This window comes from Sceloporus undulatus, chromosome 2 (assembly GCF_019175285.1).
Source record: "Sceloporus undulatus isolate JIND9_A2432 ecotype Alabama chromosome 2, SceUnd_v1.1, whole genome shotgun sequence".
Taxonomy (NCBI): Eukaryota; Metazoa; Chordata; class Lepidosauria; order Squamata; family Phrynosomatidae; genus Sceloporus; species Sceloporus undulatus.
The window spans coordinates 269,645,207-269,666,062 of record NC_056523.1 but is presented as its reverse complement, the minus strand read 5'-3'; the positions used below and the strand labels follow the sequence as shown (position 1 = coordinate 269,666,062).

General features: G+C 39.4%; 1 protein-coding gene across 1 annotated transcript in view; it reads right to left on the bottom strand.

The window, feature by feature from the left end:
- The window catches only part of TMEM232 (transmembrane protein 232), a 186,271-nt gene that overhangs the window by 137,905 nt on the left and 27,510 nt on the right, over positions 1 to 20,856 (bottom strand). The window contains 3 exon segments of the mRNA XM_042451062.1: positions 3,657 to 3,835; positions 16,601 to 16,770; positions 20,207 to 20,306. Coding sequence (XP_042306996.1) covers positions 3,657 to 3,835; positions 16,601 to 16,770; positions 20,207 to 20,306 — 449 coding nt within the window.

The following is a 20,856-nucleotide window of genomic DNA, read 5'->3' as shown; positions in this document are numbered from 1 at the left end:
GACAACACATGTAACTCCCACAGAATACAAGCTGGGCACTTTAGCCTACTCAGGAAGCACCACCACAAAAATTGACATTTCAGAAGAAGAAGAAGAAGAAGAAGAAGAAGAAGAAGAAGAAGAAGAAGATCATCATCATCATCATCATCTTCATCATCATCTTATATCCCACCTTTTTCCCAATACAGAGAGTTAAGGTGGTGAACAGAAATTTTAAAACAATACAATTTAAAAACAATACAAAACATTTTAAAAGTATAAATATATTTTTAAAAAACAAATAATTTAAAAAGTTAAAACATTTATGCATTAAATAATTTAAAAGTATTTTAAAAATCTTACTCTTTGCACAATATTTAAAAGCCCAGTCCTCATTAGTTTAAAAAGCCTGACAGCTCAAAAATATTTTTATCTGCCACTGAAAGGAAAGCAGGGATTGGGCCATCCTGGCCTCTCTAGGGAGGGTTCCAGAGCCTTGGAGCAGCCACCAAGAAGGCCCTCTCCCTTGTTTCCACTAAATGAGCCTGAGAGGGTGGTGGGGTTGAGAGAAGTGCTGCTCAGGATGATCTCAACACTCTAGTGGGCTCATAAAGGGAAATGTGGTCCTTCAAATAACCTGGATCCAAGCCATATAGGATTTTATAGGACAAAACTAGCACTCTGAATTGTGCCTGGTAATGGACCAGCAGCCAATGGAGCTTCCAAATATTTGTATGTTTCTCTTTGCCCTCCATTAATTCCCCTTCTAATAGATGCTTCTGTATTTTATCTTGTACCAACTCCTAAGGAGCTGAGCACTGACAGAACACCATAGCAAAGTATATAATAAGGAAGGAACTGATGATCAAATAGTATGGTCCAATGTCTGATGATAAAATAAATAAAAATATGTTTTAGAATCAATAACTCTATACAACTGATAAAACTCTTGGACTTTCTTGAGTGTGGCACCATTTATGCTCAAACACTCTCCCTAAGGGTTTAGCACTTTCTAAAAAGCAGAGAAGAAGAACAAGAAGGAGAGGAGGAGGAGGAGGAGAGGGGAGTCAATGAGTGGAATGGCTATATTCCTGAAGTATTTCATTTTAAGAAAAATCCATTATATTATGCTGCTTGCTACTATCAAGCTCACTGACTCAGAAAAAAATATCTCTATTAATAATCTGATAACATCTGGGATGCCTTTAAGTGCTAGATCCTGAAAACACCCATTCACAGGTAGACACCTTGTATTCAGCATACTGCAGAAACATTAGCAGTTTCAGAACCTTTATCTTAAATTTATCACAGTATTAACCATATTCTTTTTTCTAGCAGGATAAAAGAGACCACATATATAATGAAGCAACAAGTAAAGAACAGAAATAAATACGTTGGCCCTCCATATCCCTGGATTCGACCATCCAAAGTTTGATACACACACACACACACAGTGCACTTGTGTCAGACACGGGTGTGCCACACACAGCTTCCAGTATATGCTGGAAGCTACAGTGGAAAGACTTCTCCCGCGCCCCGGAAGAAGCAATTGGGCACACCAGGTGCACACCGTGGGAATGAACCCCATTATTTCTAATGGGGCTTGAGTTTACACGTTTTTTCGCTTGCGCAGCACAGTCTGGAACAGATCCCCCATGTAAGGGAAGGGCCAACTCTCTCTCTCTCTCTGATTGTGTGTGTGTGTATATAACAAGAGAGAGAGAGAGATTTGTTTTTTGGAACATATATGTGTGTGTCTTCCTAAAAACAAACCTTCATGTTGCTATTTTATATAAGGGACCCAATCCCACTACACCATTGTATTTAATGGGGCTTGAGCATCCATGGATTTTGGTATCCATGGGGGTCCTGGAACCAAACCTCAGTAGATACTAAGGACGCACTGTGTGAGTTCTCACCCTCTCCAAGCCAATAACTACATCCATAATTGTTGTTGTATGTGATCAAGTAGTTTCTGACTTATGGTTACCCTATCACAGGGTTCATTCGATTGTTTGTTTTTGGCAAGATTTGTTCTGGGGGGGGGTTGACTTTGTCTTCTTCTGAGGCTGAGAGAGTGGACTTGCCCAAGGTCACCCAGTAGGTTTCAGTGGCCAAGTGGGGATTTGAAAGTGAGGAGTTGTCTCTTGCCAGAGTCTGCAAAAATTATTAAGAAAACATACAGGACTGGCTATGGCTGGTGGCCTGGAGCCAGCCCATTTTGGAGGGGAAATCAAGCCTTATTCTAAAACTGCAAATGGGAATTTCTCTCATTTCCCAACCTGCTCCTGTTGACGAGGATATGGTTTCTAGATTAAAGCAATCAGTGCTTAACTGTCTTGTCTATCTTAACTGAATGGATACCTGCCAGTGTCAGTGGTACAAGCCTACCTGCTTTCCTGTCCTGATCTTCAACCATCCTAGATTTCTTTTCACTTCAGAGGGTGAGAAAATCCATGTGCATGTTTTAGTCTGCAGTCCCTCAAACTTAGCTCTAGCCCCCTTAGATTGATCAGGAGTAGAGTTTTTAGCTTCCATGCTGAGCTTACAATAAGGGAAGGAATGGATATTTCCTGGGAAATAAATTGGCTATATCAACCCTAGATTCTTTCAGGTAAAACTCGCTACTTTACTACAAATTAGACAGACGTACATGCTGGAACACTAGAATAAAGGAAACATCTACTGCCTGACCCATCCCATATTTTCCTCTTCTGCATTTGACAGTGAATATGGAAACAATTGAGCACTCACAGCATGGTTCTCACTTTAAACTTCCACTATACTAGCTTTAACCATGTAGAAAAGCTACCAGCATAGTTTTTCATGCTCCCTCAGACACTCACTGGAAATGAAACTGCTTGACTCACCATGAAGGTACCATCGAAGAAATTTTTCAAAGGAAACTATCCAGTCATCGAGTGGGTGATAAGTAAGTTCATAGACTGAACAGGCTTTCTTCCATATTGTGAACATAACAAGATAAGCTAACATTTGAAGACAGCTTTGCCCATTACCTCCATTATCCCAACTTACTGTTAAACATACGTAGGTTGTACATCTGCAGACCTCCAAAAGACCTTGGTCTGATTTTATTCATTAAACAAATAAAAATAATCTTTAAAAAGATACCTTGTATTATTACAGTATCTTCATAGCAAAAAAGGTTAAAGTTAGCTGTACTGCAGAGCTCTAACAAGCATAATGCACAACCTGTTGAAGCTTCAATTAGAAGAAGCTATCAAGAATACAGTTCTAGTGTAAAATTAATTATAAGCATTCAAAATTACTTTGAATTACAATTTACATATAAAGAGCACCCAGAACTGAAGCCAAGTACATGTCCCAGAAGGATATCACCCTTCATTGCAGCTGTTTAGTTAGGTGAAAATTACTGCATTTTGAAAGGCTGAAATGAAGTTGCTATCAATAACAGACATAATTTAATATAAGTAAACTTGTAAAATGTATGCTATGTGCTTCCAGGCAAAAGAATTTATTGATAAACTGAAGCAATACAAAGTTCATAAATTGTTTCTCCTTCTGGCACAAAAATATATAAATCCTTTTGACAGGCAACTTTGGGGTGATTAACATTTAGGTATAAAGGTTATTTAACATATCATTACAAAGGTTATTTCCATAAAGATTATATCAAGTTATAAGGTTATCCTTACCAGTCTTTCTGATGAAGCTGTTCCTTATAGAATAAGACATGCCTGAGCACTTCGTCTATTTCGGAGCAGCTGTTATGTACACAAACCCAAACAAGAAGGCTGTGCCAGAGAAATGGCTTAATTTTGAACTGTCTTTGTTCAGGATTTAATTCTGCTGCTCTGCCAGTACTCATGGGTGACTAGGAAAAATAAGTTAAATCCATTAATAGGATCTCATGAATACAAAGTTAATTGGTAATTTTCTGCATAGACTTACATCTCAGTTTTTTCTATCATAATATTTAACTCAATAAGCATATTTTCATGCAGAGTACATCTAATTCCATTCTCACAATCTGCTGGTTTAAAAAAAAGATGCAGGATACAGACACAATAATAAAATGGGGTGTGGGGAGGAAGTTAAGGAAAATTCATTGTCTTTTATTATGGTTGTCTAATGCTGGTGCTCTATTGTACTGCATTAGAATTTAAATAATTTATTATCTACACTATTGTGTTCTGGAATCTGATTTGATAAACAGCTGCAAAAAAGATGTTTTGAATAGATAGATGCATGCAAGATCTTAGAGGCAGAAACATGCAAGATATTAGACTCAGTTGCCTCTGGAAATTTGAAAACTGTGTCACATTAGCCTTTGCAATGCTTCAAGGATCTAGAAGCATAGCTTTCTAACCATAATTTGCTTCTTAAACTAAAGACAGTGCACTTCAAGCACTTGCTTGGGTTATATAACAACTGAACGCATAGAAAATCCAGGCAGTGTCCAACACTGTCATTACACCTCTGGAGGCAACTTCATGGGCATGTGCAGGAGGGAAGCAATACAGTATATCCTCCCTTCTGCAGTCCCTCACAGACCCCAAACCCTTAAAAATGTCCTCCAGAGGACTGGAAACTCTCTGGAGCAGGTGTTCAGTGCTAGAAAGGGCAGCAAAGGACAAGAGGAGACACAAAGAATTCTACTTTAAATGTTAAGTTGGATTTAGGCAAGTAGCTCCAACATTAGATGTTTCATTCTTGCTTCTTCTTGTATATTTCTCTCCCCTTGTATATTTCAGAAATAACATGAACCAAAGCCAAGATGCAAGTGTTTCAATCAGACAATAGAAGCAGGTTTATACATTTATCTGCTCAATCTAGTTATGACAGTGATAGGTTTTTCATTTTATCTTCCCAACAGAATGGTGGATGCTATGGGCTTTTTTTCTTTTTAGCCTGTCCTTTCATTTACTGTTGTGATTCAGTTATCCTACAGTTCTGACTTTCATTTCTGCTCTCTTCTGAAAACCTGAAGTCTCTACTCTACTTCTTGCTTTCACCCAAGGAGTCTATGCATAGGGGTGATTATGAGGTAACAATTGTTTTGTCCTTCTTCAGATATGAATAGCTTATGATCCTGACGTGTTTTCTAAGGGAAAAACTTGGAGCAGCAAACCAACACCTTGTGGGAGAGCATATTTAAGAAGAGTGCCTTGTTCTATGTAGTATCTGTCTATTTTAAGAGGCAGGCTTAAAGGGCAAAAGAAACTACTTCTCCTTTATAAGTGTGTATGGTTTCCTTAGAGATCCAGCTAGAATTAGTTGAAAAATATTGGTATGCTTTGTACAGTGAGTCTGTGTTATGTTCCTGTTGTCTGCTTGCTTTATTATTACAGAACTCACTAATGTATCTATACATTAATCCATGCATCTGTATCATGCTTTTTCTCTCAGCACCCCCCCCCCCTTTTTATTCCTCAAATGTCTCAAAAAGGAGGGATATTCTCCAAACTTGGAGGACGGAACCATTAGCTTTAAAATGAAAATATTGTGGTTTGAACTATATCCTGCCCCAACAAACAAGAAAATCTGGACTACAGAGGGAACCCCTGCCATGCTAACTCAAAACATGGGCACACTGATGGACTCTTTTGTACCATGGTTTCTATTTGAAGTAAATGCATTTTGTTCTTTGATTCTCTAAAAGAAAATAAAGTTTAACGCCAGATAAAGGTTGTGGGTTTGTATCCCCCACAAAACAAGGAAATTTGGACCACCCATAAGCTCCACAAGCAAATTCTGAGCATGGGCACATTCACAGTACCTAATCACACCACAAACAACAATTAGCGGTATATCCCAGTCTCTGAAATTGTGAACCATTACAACTTGATATGAAGTAGCTGGCACTTTCAGAAGTGAAGGAAGTGCAACTTTTGAAAGTGTGGTAGCATCAGTTTCAGAAGTTGGGTAACATAATATTTAGCACAGATTTCATTACTGAACTTTCTTTTGAGAAGCGTTTTGGATAAGAATAAATTTTTTTTACAGTTTTGAAACTTTTAGAACAGACTGTAAGGAACCTTTACATCTAACGATGCTATCCAATTTGCAAGTTACACCATGGTTCACAGTGGAATCTTATGTAGCTGGCTTACCTGGGACTAAACTCAATGAGACTTCCTTCTCACAAATGCAGATCAAATGGACAGGACTAGTAAAGATTATCTAACCATACACCGGACTGTGCTGTGGATCTGTTTGCAGTTCTTGGTGCTGAGCAAACCCAAACTGTGACATAGAGATGCTAACTGTGCCTGATAATGTTCTGATGTTTCAACATTTAAATTCTCTTTTTACATAATGCAGCCCAACACCATTCATGTGATCTCTCGCTACCACAAGTAGGTTTCCTTAGCTCTATAATAAACAACAATTTACAGTACTCCAGCTGCAAGTACTTCACTTTTGTAAGTGTTCTCCCATACTGTCAGACAGTGTTACTGTTTGTACTCTCTCTCATACACGATATGTGGCTTCATTTTCAAACTCCTCCTGCTCCTCATTTCTTACAGTCACACATCAACCATGTTTTCTAGTACATTTCTTCCTTTTATGTGGTGTCTGTATGCTGCCCTGCTCCAGTTCTTCTTTCTTAACCCTTATTCTACCTTTCTTTTTAAAATAAGAATTAAATATGTCTATGTTTTGATTTAGAAAGACATAAGACTGAGGTCGAGTTCTATCATCATGGCTATTTCTGACAATTTAGCCTCTCAAATGACATCTTAGAAGCCAGTCAAGTGCATCACCCAAATGAGTTGAATGGAACTAGAGAGTGGGTTGCTAAATGATGCAGGGTCCTACATTGCCTGATGGGGTCCTATCCAACTGCTTTTTGTATGAAACCTCACTGGGAGGAGAGGGCAGAAAGAATCATAGAGTTGGAAGAAGGCCTCCTTGGCCATTGAGTCCCATCCCCTGCTCAATGCAGGATCTCCAGCTTAAGCATCCCAAGCCAGTAGCTCTCCAGACTCTTTTTAAACATGTCAAGGGGAGACCTCATCATCTCTGTAGGCAATTGGTTTCATTACCAAACCACTCCTACTGTCAAAAAGTTCCTTCTAATGTTCTATAAAAATGTACTCTCCTATAATCTACTCTCTAGCCCTTCCCTCTGGAGCTGCAGAGAACAGGCCTTTCCCTTCTTCTTTGTGACAGCCTTTGAGACCTTTTACGAGTGAAATCATGTCACCCTTCAGTCTTCTCTTCACCAAGCTGAACATCCCTAGCTCTTTCCTCCTGTTTTGTTCCCCATACCTTCGTACATTCTTGATACCCTTCTGTGAATCTGTTCCAACTTGTCTTTATCTTCCTTAAAATGAAGCACCCAAAACTAAACACAGTGCTCCAGATGAGGCTTGATCAGTGCAAAATACAGTAGGACTGTTACTTCCCTCAACTTAGAAACTATGGCCTGGTATACATGGGCAGGAAGCAGTATGGCAGTGCCGATTGTAGGGTTCTGGACTGCACAGCAACCACACCCTTCAGAACCCTAGTCTGTACGGACGCTGGAATCATGGCGGCCTCCCATCCACAAGGGGGCCGCCATGATGATGATGCTGCCGTACAGTGACCAGATGTAGCTGGCAGGAAGTGGTGTCATGGCTGCTCCCCTTCCTGATTGCAACACCACAAAAAAGAAGCTGTTCTTTTTTCCTGTTTAAATTATATTAGAAATTTTTAATTAAAATGTTATATTTTTTAAAAAAAATATATAATAAAGCAAAAGAAGAATACTAAACCAACCGTTACAGTGAAATACAACCTAAAGAACAGCCTCATAGAATTGAAAGAAAATGTGAAAAATAAATTTACACTATTAAGTTTTATTGACCGGCAGACAGAATTCTGGACTGAAGGCAAAGACATTCTAGATTACCGCACTGCACTCTTATAGTGTTATTATTCTACTTTTACTGCTCTGGCTGCCTCCTGTTGCACTCTGGAATTAGCTGTTTAAGGAGGGGCATTTGGAATACTGAACCAGAGAACTCTTAGACCTCATTAAACTATAAGCCTCAAAATGCAACAGGAGGCAGCCAGAGCAGTAAAAGTGGAATAGCAGCACTTTAAGAGTGTAGTGCAGTAATGTGGATTGTCAGTGAGACTTGGAAAAAGACACTATCTGTGATCAAAAACAAAGAGAAGCCTCAATGGATGACAAATGAGCAGTTAAGGACAGATGAGAAGAAAAAGTAAAAGATGGCAGAAATAAAGTCAGAACCCTGAATGCAACTGTTCAACGACATGCACACAGGAACAAGGAAAACTAAAATAAAAATTAATGCAGTAAAACAGAAGGTGACAACAAAAATGGAAGAACAAGAGACCTTCTTCACAAGATCTGAGAAATCAAAAGAAAATTTAAATCAAGAGTGGGGCTGCTCTATGACCAGCAGGGGAATATTTTATATGACCAAGAAGAAATAAAAAGATAATGGAAACAATACAGTGAAAAATTATATAAAAGAAATGAAAGGATGAAAGTTTCATTCAAGGAAGAACCATATGAGGGCAAACCTCCAATTTTAGAAAGTGACGTGGAAGTTGCACTCAGAGTGCTTATGAGAAATAAATTACCAGGAACAGATGGCATACCAATAAGGTCACGTCAAGCTAGAATCCGTCAACAAATATGGAAAACAAAACAACAGCCCACAGACTGTAAACACTTAATATAGATTCCAGTCCCCAAAAAAGGGAACACAAGGGATTGTAGTAATCACAGAGCCATTGCATTAATTTCCCATGCAAGCAAAGTGATGCTCAAAATTCTGCAACAAGACTTTTATTATATATGGAGCAAAAAATGTAAGGTGTCTAAGCTTGTTTCAGGAACAAAAGAGGCACTAGAGATGATAATAATAATAATAATAATAATAATAATAATAAATTTTATTTATATCCCGCCCCTTGAGGTCAATCGGGGCGGCTAACAGCAATAAAATACAATACATTGTAGATCAAATTGTAAAGATCATTGGATAATGAAACACATCAAATAATTTCAAAAGAAAATAAGTCTGTCTTTTACAGATTATAGAAAAGCCTTTGATTGTATAGAGCATGAAAATTTAAGGATTGTTTGTAAAGAAATAAGTGTGCCATAATATTTGATTTTCCTGTGCTTAAGACAAAGGACTACTGTTAGGACAGAATACAGAGAAACAGAATGGTTTACAATTGGCAAGAGACGCAGGCAAGGCAGTAGGAAAAGAGGAAGATTGTATTCAGGTTGGATACACTCAGTCACAGAAGCCAGCTCCCTGAATCTGTAAGACCTGAGCAGAGCTACTGACAATAATAATAATAATAATAATAATAATAATAATAATAATAATAATAATAGTTTATTTTTATCCCACTTTTCCAACTTTGATCAAAGCGGCATACAGAATTTAGATAAAAAATACACCAAGATAAAAACATTTAAAACAACATTTAAAAACAGTCACAATAACAACACAGGGCCAGCTGAGTGGGGGAATCCATAAACATTACAAGGTCGTCAACATAGGGGGTGAAACATAAAATGACATCTCATGGGGGGAAGGCTTTAGAGAAGAAGAAGGTCTTAAGGTTCTTCTTAAAAGTATCTAAAGATGTGGTGGAGCAGAGCTCGTCCAGGAGATTATTCCATATTCTTGGGGCCGAGATAGAGAAGGCGAGGTCCTCACATAATGTGCAATTGGGACCTCCAGCAGATTCTTCCCTGCCGACCTGAGTGTGTGGGGCGGATTATATGGGGAGAGGCGGTCCTTCAAGTACCCTGGGCCCAAGCCATTTAGGGCTTTATAGGTGATAACCAACACCTTGTATTGAGCCCGGAAGCAAATAGGCAGCCAATGAAGATCTTTCAAAATAGGTGTTATGTGGTCTGACCTGGAACCACCAGCGACCAGTCTCGCTGCCATATTTTGCACTAACTGTAGCTTCCGGGTTTGGTACAAAGGTTGCCCCATGTAGAGCGCATTGCAGAAATCCAATCGAGAGGTTACCAGAGCATGTACTACAGTTTCAAGGTCCCTCCGGTCCAGGTAGGGGCACAGCTGGCGTATCAGCCGAAGCTGATAACAAGCACTCCTGACCGCTGCATCCACCTGAGATGACAGCTGGAGCGACGAGTCCAGGAGCACTCCCAAGCTGCGTACCGAGTCCTTCAAGGGGAGCGTGACCCCATTCAGGACAGGATAAGACAACTTGGAGGTCTCTCATTCATAGAGTCAACATTAATCAAAGTCGACACGGAGGCAATGAAGTCTTGTTAATTTATTATTGTGTGCCTTCAAGTCATTTCTGACTTTTGGCAACCTTATGGCAAACCTATCATGGGATTTTCTTGGCATTTATTGTTCAGAGGAGGTTTGCCATTCCCTTCCCCTGAGGCTGAGAGCATATGACTTGCCCAAAGTCATGTAGTGGGTTTCACGGCCAAGCAGGGAATTGAAGCATGGTCTCCAGAGCTATAGTCCAACACTCGTACCACCATGCCACCTGGCTACAGCTCTGATATGTTGGCTAGATATTGCCACACTGGTTTTATGTTTATTTTATTATTTCCATGTGACTCTTCCAGAAGCACTTGGGATTACAAAATGAGACAGAGACTCCTTCCTACCTTCATCAATACAATCTTACATAAGTAAAGGCCATCTTTGAAAATGAAACTAGAATTCTTAATTTGGTTCATTAACTCTTAAGAAAAGTTTGCTTTTTTTTGTGCAAACACAAAAAGAAGAGCCCCTTTGTGAAGTCGAAAGATTTCATGGCTGGCATCCATAGTTTTTTGTAGGTTTTTTGGGCTGTGTGGCCCTGTTCTAGAAGAGTTTCTTCCTGACATTTCACCAGCATCTGTGGCTGGCATCTTCAGAGAATGCTTGCCTGGGAAAAGTGGGTATATATATACTGTGTGGGCTTAGGAATGCAAGAGTGATTTGCATGTGTATTGTTCTGTGCTGATGGCAGGCCTCAGGCTGGGAGGCTAATGCAAAAGACAATTAGTTTCTGCTAATTGGTGATCATTATCTGCCGGGAAAGCCCTTGACTCTGAGTGGTTTCCCATTTGCATTTGCTAAGTCCTTATTTTGCTGTTCCTCAGGACTGGTAGCCAAATTGTGTTCACTTTAAGGGTTTCTTCTTTCCGGTTGAAATTGTCCAGGTGTTTGTGGATTTCAATGGCTTCCCTGTGCATCCTGACATGGTTGTGATTGGCATGGTCCAGAATTTTAGTGTTTTCAAACAGTATTTTATGCCCAGGATAGTTTGTGGCATGTTCTGCTACTGCTGATTTTTCTGGCTGGCCCAGTCTGCAGTGTCTCTCATGTTCCTTGATTCTTGTTTGTACACTGCGTTTGGTGGTCCCTATCTAGACTTGTCCGCAGCTGCATGGTAAGCGGTAAACTTCTGTGGCTGTGAGAGGGTCTCTCTGGTCCTTGGCTGAGCGAAACATTTGCTGGATTTTCTTCGTCGGTTTGTAAACCATTTGAAGGTTGTGCTTCCTCACCACTTTGCCTATTCTGTCTGTGATTCCTTTAACGTATGGTAAAAATACCTTCCCTTTGGGTGGCTGCTTGTCTTCACTTCTCTGGGTTTTCCTGGGCCTGGCAGCCCTTCTGAGGTCTGAGCTGGAATAACCATTGGCCTGTAGAGCCCGGTCCAGATGCTTCAGTTCATCTTCCAAGAAGTGGGGTTCACAGATGCGTTTTGTCTGGTCTACCAGTGTTTTGATGTGCTTCTTTTTTGTCCTGGGTGATGGTTGGAGTTCTTGTGCAAGTATCTGTCTGTATGTGTGGGTTTTCGGTATACTGTGTGACCCAAACTTTGGTTCGGTTTGCGGATGACTAGGACATCCAAAAATGACAGTGTTCCTTCCTTTTCTTTTCCCATAGTGAATTGGATGTTGGGGTGGATGTTGTTCAGATGGTTCAGGAATACAGCCAGGTCTTCTTCTCCATTGCTCCAGATGATGAAAGTGTCATCCACATATCGGAACCAAATTGTGGGCTTTTTCGGCGCTGTTTCTAGGGCTTGCTGTTCAAAGTGTTCCATGTAAAAGTTTGCTATCACTGGGCTTAGAAGGCTTCCCATTGCTACCCCATCTCTCTGTTCGTAGAATCCATTGTCCCACTGGAAATAGTTTGTGATGAGGCAATGTTTGAACAGGGCTGTGATGTCTTCTGGAAAAATCTGTTGGATGACAGTGATGTCTAGTAGACAGCAAGATGCTTCTGAATTGCTGGTGGGGAACATCACATTAAAAACAAATATTTTTGAATTGATTCAAGGTTTCTCACATCAAGGAAGAAAAACAAAACATCTGCTCCTTATCAAAAGGTATCATATAAAACCAACTGTTTCAGAGAAGCACAGAAATTCAGAAGGTTGATACGTATATACTGTATTAGAGGACTTTACAGAGTACAAATACCTAGCACAAAAAGTCTTCTCAAAGCCAGCTATCTCTGAAGTTTTTGCATGTAGTCAGTCCTCATAGCAATGCAGCAAATAAATTATAAATGATAGCCACCTACACATTTCAGCTGCACATTGCAGTCTCGCCTATGTGCCTATTTTTATTTTCTTTATTTCAACAACTGCCATTTTTAGCATTGCTATGACGCTCTCCATAAAAAGTAACAGAGCAGAAAAAGATTCCAGAAACATTACAGAAAAGAGCTAAAAATATCAGGGTAGTGATTCAATTACTATTAATGGAGCTTAGTCTTCATAATATATTTAATTGAGCTGTGCAATAAATTATTCCTCAAGGTTTTCTAAATTGAGGAATATATCTCTATAGCACCCTCTAGCAAACCAGAATGAGTGAAAGATCTCTAACAGGAACCTTGAGTGATTTAAAACAAAAATCAATTCCAGTCCATATCCTATCCCATGAGCTTTCCGTTCCAGCTCATTGTGAATGATGCAGGAAAGTTGCTACAGTTCTTAAGCTGCATCAATCACACTGGGACCAAGAGACAATTTAAGAGGCTGAGGAACAGGGGATTGCAGAGCATAAACCATCCCATTAACATTCATTCTTTGCTTTCTGTTGTTACTAAAGTCAGAACCTATAAAAGGCTGGCCTCTATTTTTAGCTGAAAGTATTTATTAATCACTTTTTCTGCCCACTAGCATCCCCAAAATGATGAACATTACATGTATTTCAAAACATTATTTAAATATAGATTAAAAACCATTTTAAAAATCAAAAGCCAAATGGAATAAGACTCTTAACTGCCTGATGGAATCTCAAGCAAGGATACATCTCAGCCAAGTCAGACTGGTTTTCATTGAAAGGGAATTTCACAGTGCTGCTACAAAGAAAGCCCTATCTCATGTAGTCATCAATAGCCTCTCAAGGTGGTGGAATATATGACAGAGGCTTCTCTAAAGCCTGTGTTTATGCATTTTCATCAAACTGTCTTACATTGGATCATTGGCCAGTCTAGCTACTTCACCATTCCCACTATTTCCTCTATTTCATCACTCTAATGTTTGTTTGTATGCATGTGTATGCAGTCCATGTGTAGAAAATGGAAAGGATACACTTCAATGAGGCATGGAGGTCTAGGAGAGCAGCCCATTGCCATGTCCAAACTCTCTGCCCCCCAACAATACTAAATTGTAAATTGTGGTTAAAGAGATTTGTGGAAATACATTTTTAGTATCAGTCTACCTACTGGCTAGCTTGTGTGAGTTTTCCTCATACCATTCAGAAGAAGGATAAAATGGAACAAGCAACATTCTGAATGGAGTGTTGCTGTGCCAGTCCTTTCTCTAAAACAGAGAAAGAACAGTTAAACTAAAACTTGTACAGATGCATTTGTGGCTATCTATGTCACATGCTACCTCAGATAGTACCAGTCCCAGATCCTCATGTTCAGAGAGGCAGAAGGAAAGACAGCTAGATAGAGAGACGAAACACCACAATAACCAGGGATGTTGGTCCCTGACACCCCAGGAACCAATAAATTGCAACAAACTAGTGGCGGGATACAGACGGGCAGGGGAAGACGTCTTGGAGGTGTATTCTGCTGAATACGGAGCCTCCAGACCACTCACCCCGGGGGCGTGGCTCAGGTGTTGGGGCTTCCACATGGGGGGCAGTGAAGACGCCTCACCTAGGGCCGTTTCTGACCCGCAGTTTCCATACCGCCGCCTCGGAGGACGCCGCAAAGAGAGAGGCAGCTTCCTCACGGCGGCCAAAAACGGGACTTTTTTTTTCTTTTGCCGGCTGGCGGATGCGCAGCTGCGCAGCTGTGGCGCTCAGCACCGGCGGCAGAAAGCATATGTGCACATTTAAAGCACCCAAGCCCCTTTAAACTTTTTCCCCGCCCCGGCCAAGAACAAAGGTGGTCTCCTGCACAGCTGGTGATCAGCTGGTGTTGGCATCCTTGTCCGCTTGCACATTGCCAGTGTCACCAGCATCATGGATGCCACCTCTCCTTTGGTCCCTGCGCTCTTGCTGAATCTGCAATGCAGAGCCACAGCTGTCGCCGCTGCCACCACTGTCCCCCTGCCATCCCCCATCACCTCCTTTGTACATATGTAAATATTTAAAGTTTTAGCGTTTTTTATTGTTAGGTGAAAATGGCACAGGAATGTGTGTAGGGGTTCACTTTAAATTCCAAACTTTCCACGACTCTAGCAGCGCATGCGTACATGCAGCTCTAGGGTTAGGGTTAGGGTTGGGGTTACGAGTCTTAAAATGCGCTGCAGCTGTGCTGCAGCTTCCACACCTGCATGGCATCTGACGCTGCAATTAAAGCCTGACTGCAAAATGCGCATGTTCCAGGACCCCGACTCATTATGCAACGCAGCAGACACGGAGCTTTTAAATGGGCAACTTAAATTAGCAGCGTAGCAATTCTGGCGTACCGGTGCAGCAGCTTACAGACGGAGATGCGCAGCTGCGCACTATATAGAAAAGAAGCGGAAAAAAGCAGCACCTTTTTAATGCCGCTTCTTCCCGCTTGGGGCGTGCGGGCGGCGTGTTCATGGCGGCATTCAGGTAAGGGCCGTCTGAAGGCTATACCTTCATGACGTCATGAACACACCCCTTTTTGCCCATCTGTATCCCGCCAGTGTTCACCTAAAAATGCAGGTGTTCTACTATGGGTCAAGAACAGTTAAACCACCCAGCTATTTTTCTACAGCATCAACTTGCTGATTTGAGTAGCTGAAATACCTCAGTGAAGAGCAAGATGAGCAAAAACACCCATTATCACTATAGGGCAATTTGGAGGCCCTTACCAGTTCTCATGCAGAAAAGCAACTACACTCAGCATCAAGGAAGCATGAAGCTGCTTACTGGTTAGCAGACTCTGTTCTCATCAGCAACATCATCAAAATAGTCAAAGCAGCAATGAGGAGGTTTCTGCCAGCAAACCAGTTGAAGAAACATTGCTGGTCAGGTGGATAATTGTATGAAGCAGTAATGGTTGTCCTGGTTTAGTGCTTGAAATTCAGATTTTACCTCTGCTCAAGTTTCATCTTCATATCTGACAAGTCACTTGTCTCTCAGTCTTCTTACTTGCAATTTCTAAACAGAAACTGCAGCTTATATGGCCTTAAGGCAATGGTTTTCAACCTCTGCAACCCTTCCCCATGTTTTGTATTTCAGCTCTCATCCTCTGTCATACGCCATGCTAGCAGTGGCTGAGAATTGTAGAACAAAACATCTCGAAGACCAAAGGTCAACAATTACAGGCTAAAGGAGCATATTAATATATGCAACTCAAATTGCCACTTCTGCTTGCACTCAGTTTGAGATCTTGAGCAAAATCATTTATCTCCATCTAATCCAGCCAATTCCTCTTGGAAACATATAACTATCTTTTTTCCCCTCTAGCACCTAATATACTGAAGTTTACTAATTTTGCCATCTTGACTAATAAGAGGGATATTGATTGCTTGTGATACAATAAAAGATAGGGTAACAAATGAGTGGAGTTTGGGGAACCTGGCTTGGCAAGATTGACAGGACTTGTATACCCCACATTTGAAGGCACTGCAGTCACCTTAACCCATATAATCAAGCTTTAACTATAAGAAGTTGGGAAAGAAAAAAGGTTTTAAATCAATTTCATGTTTCATACTTTTCATGAAAATGTACGTTTTTCTAAAATACAGATGCAAACAAGAACATTTATTAAACTTTCAAAGTTGAAGAAAAGGTTTCACCACAGATATTAAACCTTTGTGTGTCTTCATAAAATTCAAGCTACAACAAATTATATATATATATATATATATATATATATATATATGTATGTTCTTTAATGGGATCATCATCACAGAATTCTGATTAGTATATCCCATTTAAACAATCTACCTACCATGCTACTAGCTACAGCACATGCATTGGGCTACTATATCATTACAGATGATCAACCAGGTTGATAAAGTCCTGCAGTTCACTGGAATTGTCATGGCCTAACAATGCTCATTTCTGAACACAAACTCTGACTGATACATATTAGATCTTTTCCTGCACTATTGCTAATCTGTCCAGTTAATTTGTCTTGAATCATTTTTACAGCATGATTAATTATGCTTATTTAATCATGGCAATCCATTAGCTGCATCACATATCATTCAGTTACATGTTACTTACTGCGTCATGAAATTTTTGCTCCTGTTTTTCTTCCAAATTTGCATGAGCTGCTAATGATGAATCAGAAATTACCACATTTTCACAGATAGTTTCTCCCGCCTTCAATATGAAATGTACCATGAAAAGGATATTTGGGTAATGTTGATAGCAGGTTTCACAAGCTACAAGTGCTATGGCACACAGATATACACACACAAAAAGAAATCTGTCTTATTGTTTTACATTTTGGCCTGGTGGTCTTTTACTAAATTTGTGATGTCTGCCTTTACTAAAGAAGCTTTAGCAAAGCAATTTTCATGAGCAGATATATAAATATTGTGTGACCTCTTGTGGTGTGTCAAAATATGGCAGACAAGATTCTAAGAGAAATGCTTACCTAACCATACCGACAGATAGACAAATCTGGCTGTACATTCAATAAAAGTCTTTTTTTTTTCCAGGCACAAGTGTGTTCTGTCCCATTTGTGGATGTTTTCAATTTTTAAAAAGTCTACAGAAAAATTAATAAATTTTGTGTATTTCCCCTCATTTGTGCCCTTTCATGTGTCATGTTTTTCCAGTGTATTTATTTTTTTCTTTATTAAAGAACAATATCAGAAATTTTAGAAAAGAGGGGGGGAAACCTGTTAAGGTATTCCAGCCTGCATACAAATTCAAGTAAGGTGAATTTGGTCAATACATAGTGCAAGCCAAACAATTTTCTCATCTACTCTATATATAGAAACGTTTTTTGTGATTGCAGCAGTCTTGATTAAGTCCAATTAATGTGCTACTTTACAATACATAAAGTCTGTTCACAGCTACAACTAGGTTAGCTAACAGTGAACCAGAGATCATCTTTATAGAAAATTAGGTTTCTATGTACCTTTGCATTTAATTTGGTTTAATTCTCAATAACCCATCTGTTTCCATACAAGAAACATGTACATTTTAAACATGAAAATATTTTCTGTCCTACAGTGTCTAATAATATTAGAAGACTTGACACACATCTGATTATTTGTGATATAAATCAAATATAAATTTTCATTTTAATCATGTTTCATTCTAGTAAAACACTAGAATGTATGAAACCTTACAAAATGAAACCATTTAACTTTTAATAAGAATCTGTAACCAACACCAGAAGTGTAGTCATTTGACAAAGACAACCTAAATCTGAAATAGCTCTTCACAATATAGTCTCTCAACTAAAATCAATGAATGGCTTTGGGGGAAAGCTTTTAAGGATCACGTTATTTTTGATCATTTTGTGTATCAGTTTTTCAATATGCTTATTTATACATGCTGTATTATTACAGCATTCCCTGGGAATCAGGGAGGTCTCTTTTTACAAGTTTTCTTTATATGTTTTCTGTTTCAGGCTGATACAGACGAGCCTTGTGAAATGGAAAGGATACAAATATAATATTAACATTAATTGTCTGATTTCCTCATTCCCTGTATGAATTTGTGGCCATGACAACCAGTAACACTAGCAAGCCTGCAATCTACTTCTGCAGTCTTACCAACACAGCAACAGCTTGCTGAGTCATTGCATATTTTACATGTATGCTGAAAAGCCTGACTTGTGCTAGGAAAACATTTGGCCCTAGATTAATTTATTGGAAATACTAGCATTGCCAGTGAGTGACAACTGAACTTGTTTTTCTCAAGCACACTTAGCTTCTTCTGCAGTCACACTGAATGCACAAAGCAACCCACGTGAGGCTTTCAAGACCCTGAAGAGTCATACTGTATATCAGAATGATGCTTGGAGAAAATCTTCAAGAGGATTTTGCAATACAAGATTATTCCATTTGCTGAAGTAACCTCTTCCTACTTGAAACATATGCGAGGTCATGCCAGCATGACACAAAGCTTTCAGAGCAATTCATATTAATCAAACTCCATTGAGAATTTGGAACTGGTTCTGTGGATCAAACCATGTATTTTGAACTCACTAATCTGATTTACAATCTAAAGTCTATTAACAATAATTAATGTCTATCATGGCACTGAAAGAGAGCTAGACTTTATAATGGGATTTTTTTCCTGACAGTATTTGTTCCTGCACTTTGGTTAAGATACTTCAGCACATGGAAGAAACAGAGGAAGCATAGCTAAACTTACCAGTTACTTTTGACATTTACAATTCCCAGAAATCCGTAGCAGGCAAAGTTAAGACATATGCACTGTAAGCAAAGCACAGATTCCTCAGTTCTGGTGTGTGGGTATGTGTGTGGGGGGGAGTATGAGTGGGTGTGTCTGCACATGTGTGTGCCTGCCTTTAAGTCATCAGTGGACTTATGACAACTTCATGTGCTATTATGTTAATAAAAGGCACAGTCCCCCTGTTTTAGAAGTAGATTTAACCTAATGCACACAAGGTGTGTCTATTGGCTACATCTACCCTGCAGAATTAATGCACTTTAACACCGCCTTAACTGCCATGGCTTAATAATATGCAATTGTGGGATCTGTAGTTTTGTGAGATATTTATCCTTCTCTGTCAGAGAGTTCCAGTGCCACAACAAACTACAAATTCCAGGATTCCATAGGATGGAGCCATGACAGTTAAAGCGGTGTCAAATTGCATTAATTCTGCAGTGTGGCATCAGCCTATTAAATGTTATCTACCTTCTAACAAAATTTTAAATAAAGACAGGCTTTCTAGATACCAAAGTGGTCAAAATGACCATATTTATTAACACAATTGCTCATTTTTCAGATACTGAATAATAATTGCCTACAGTTGCACCTCCGTTTTCGTGGACTTGAGATCTGAGGTTTTGATTATTTGCAGAGGGGTGACCTCAGTTAAAGTTAATGGTGCATGCACACAGGTGCACAGAGAAATGTGCAGCCATTGAAACCTATGGGGCTTAAATACACGCAGATTTCTGAATTCACGAGAGGTCCAGAACAGATCCCCCACAAATTCAGAGGGAGGGCTGTAGTTTCAAAATCTGTTTTGTTGTGAGAAATAAGGAATTCTGTTTAAGGGGGGGGGTCATGTTTTCAGGCTAAAGAGACACTGAAAAGCAATGGCACATGCCAAGAGAAGTAAACTATCCTGGTTTATAATGGTCTAGGTTTTTTTTTCTGGCTTGTTGTTCTGTGCCTTCAGTCCATTTCTGACTTATGGCAACCTAAGGTTTTCTTGGAAAGTTTCTTCAGATGGGGCTTGCCAATGCCATCCTCTGAGACTGTGAGAGTTCACTAAGGTCACCCAGTTGGTTTCCATGGCCCAGCAGGAATTTGAAACCTGCTCTTCAGGGTCCTAGTCCAATACTCAAACCACTACACCATGCTGGCTAGACATAAATAAATATAATGAACAGTGGCAGTGTTACCCTGAATAGTCTACCTTCACAGGGTTTTTGAAATTAGTTCAAGGATGATATGAAATTAGCAGAAGGCAAAAGCCCACATCTGTTAGTTCACCTTGAACCTGGAATAAATATGGGAGTACAATGAATACAATCTAATGTAATCTCTCTCTTCTGATATAATTTTTGGGATCACATTATTGGAGTCAGTATAGTAAAATGAGAATGTAAATACTTTATATTTCCAAGAGCATCACAAATATTGAGAGACAGATAAACAGAAAGAATGGTTTACCTTTTAAACCAGTATGAAGCCTTGATTTGTGTTCTGCAGAAAAACTCTGCCAACCAAAGAAATGTAGTAGTAGAAGCCTTAAAAGCACCAAAAATCCAATCTGTCAAAAGATCACAAAGATATTAATTGGAATCAAGCAATTTTCATTCATTTCTTGGTGCTATTCACAAAACATTTTCACCTTTCGGAATCAATGGGATTTTGCTTATGTCAAGTCTCGTATTTGTCTCTCCCTCACATTGGACCAGAAGGTCAGTTCTCTTAATGCTTACTTGAGGTCTTCCTCTCTAAAAATGATTACCAGGGGGAAAGCAGTCAAATTAATTATGGAATAGTGCAGTGTCTCAGTGTGAAAAACAGACAACAAATCATTTCAGAGGTCTTAATTAACTTAATAAGGCCTATGATGGCCCAAAACAAAATCACAACTTATTTTGTTCATTACATATCAGTTAAATCACATGAATAGGATCGGGGAGAGGGTGAATACAATAAAGTTCAAGAAAGTTAATAATCTCTATACAATAATCATTGAAGAGAACTGAGTAATGTAATAAGATAACAGAATACTTGGAAAGTATATTAGGACCTGTGATATCAAAATGCCTGGGAGCAACTAACTCTATTATTTTTCTTGGCAACTGGTCTGA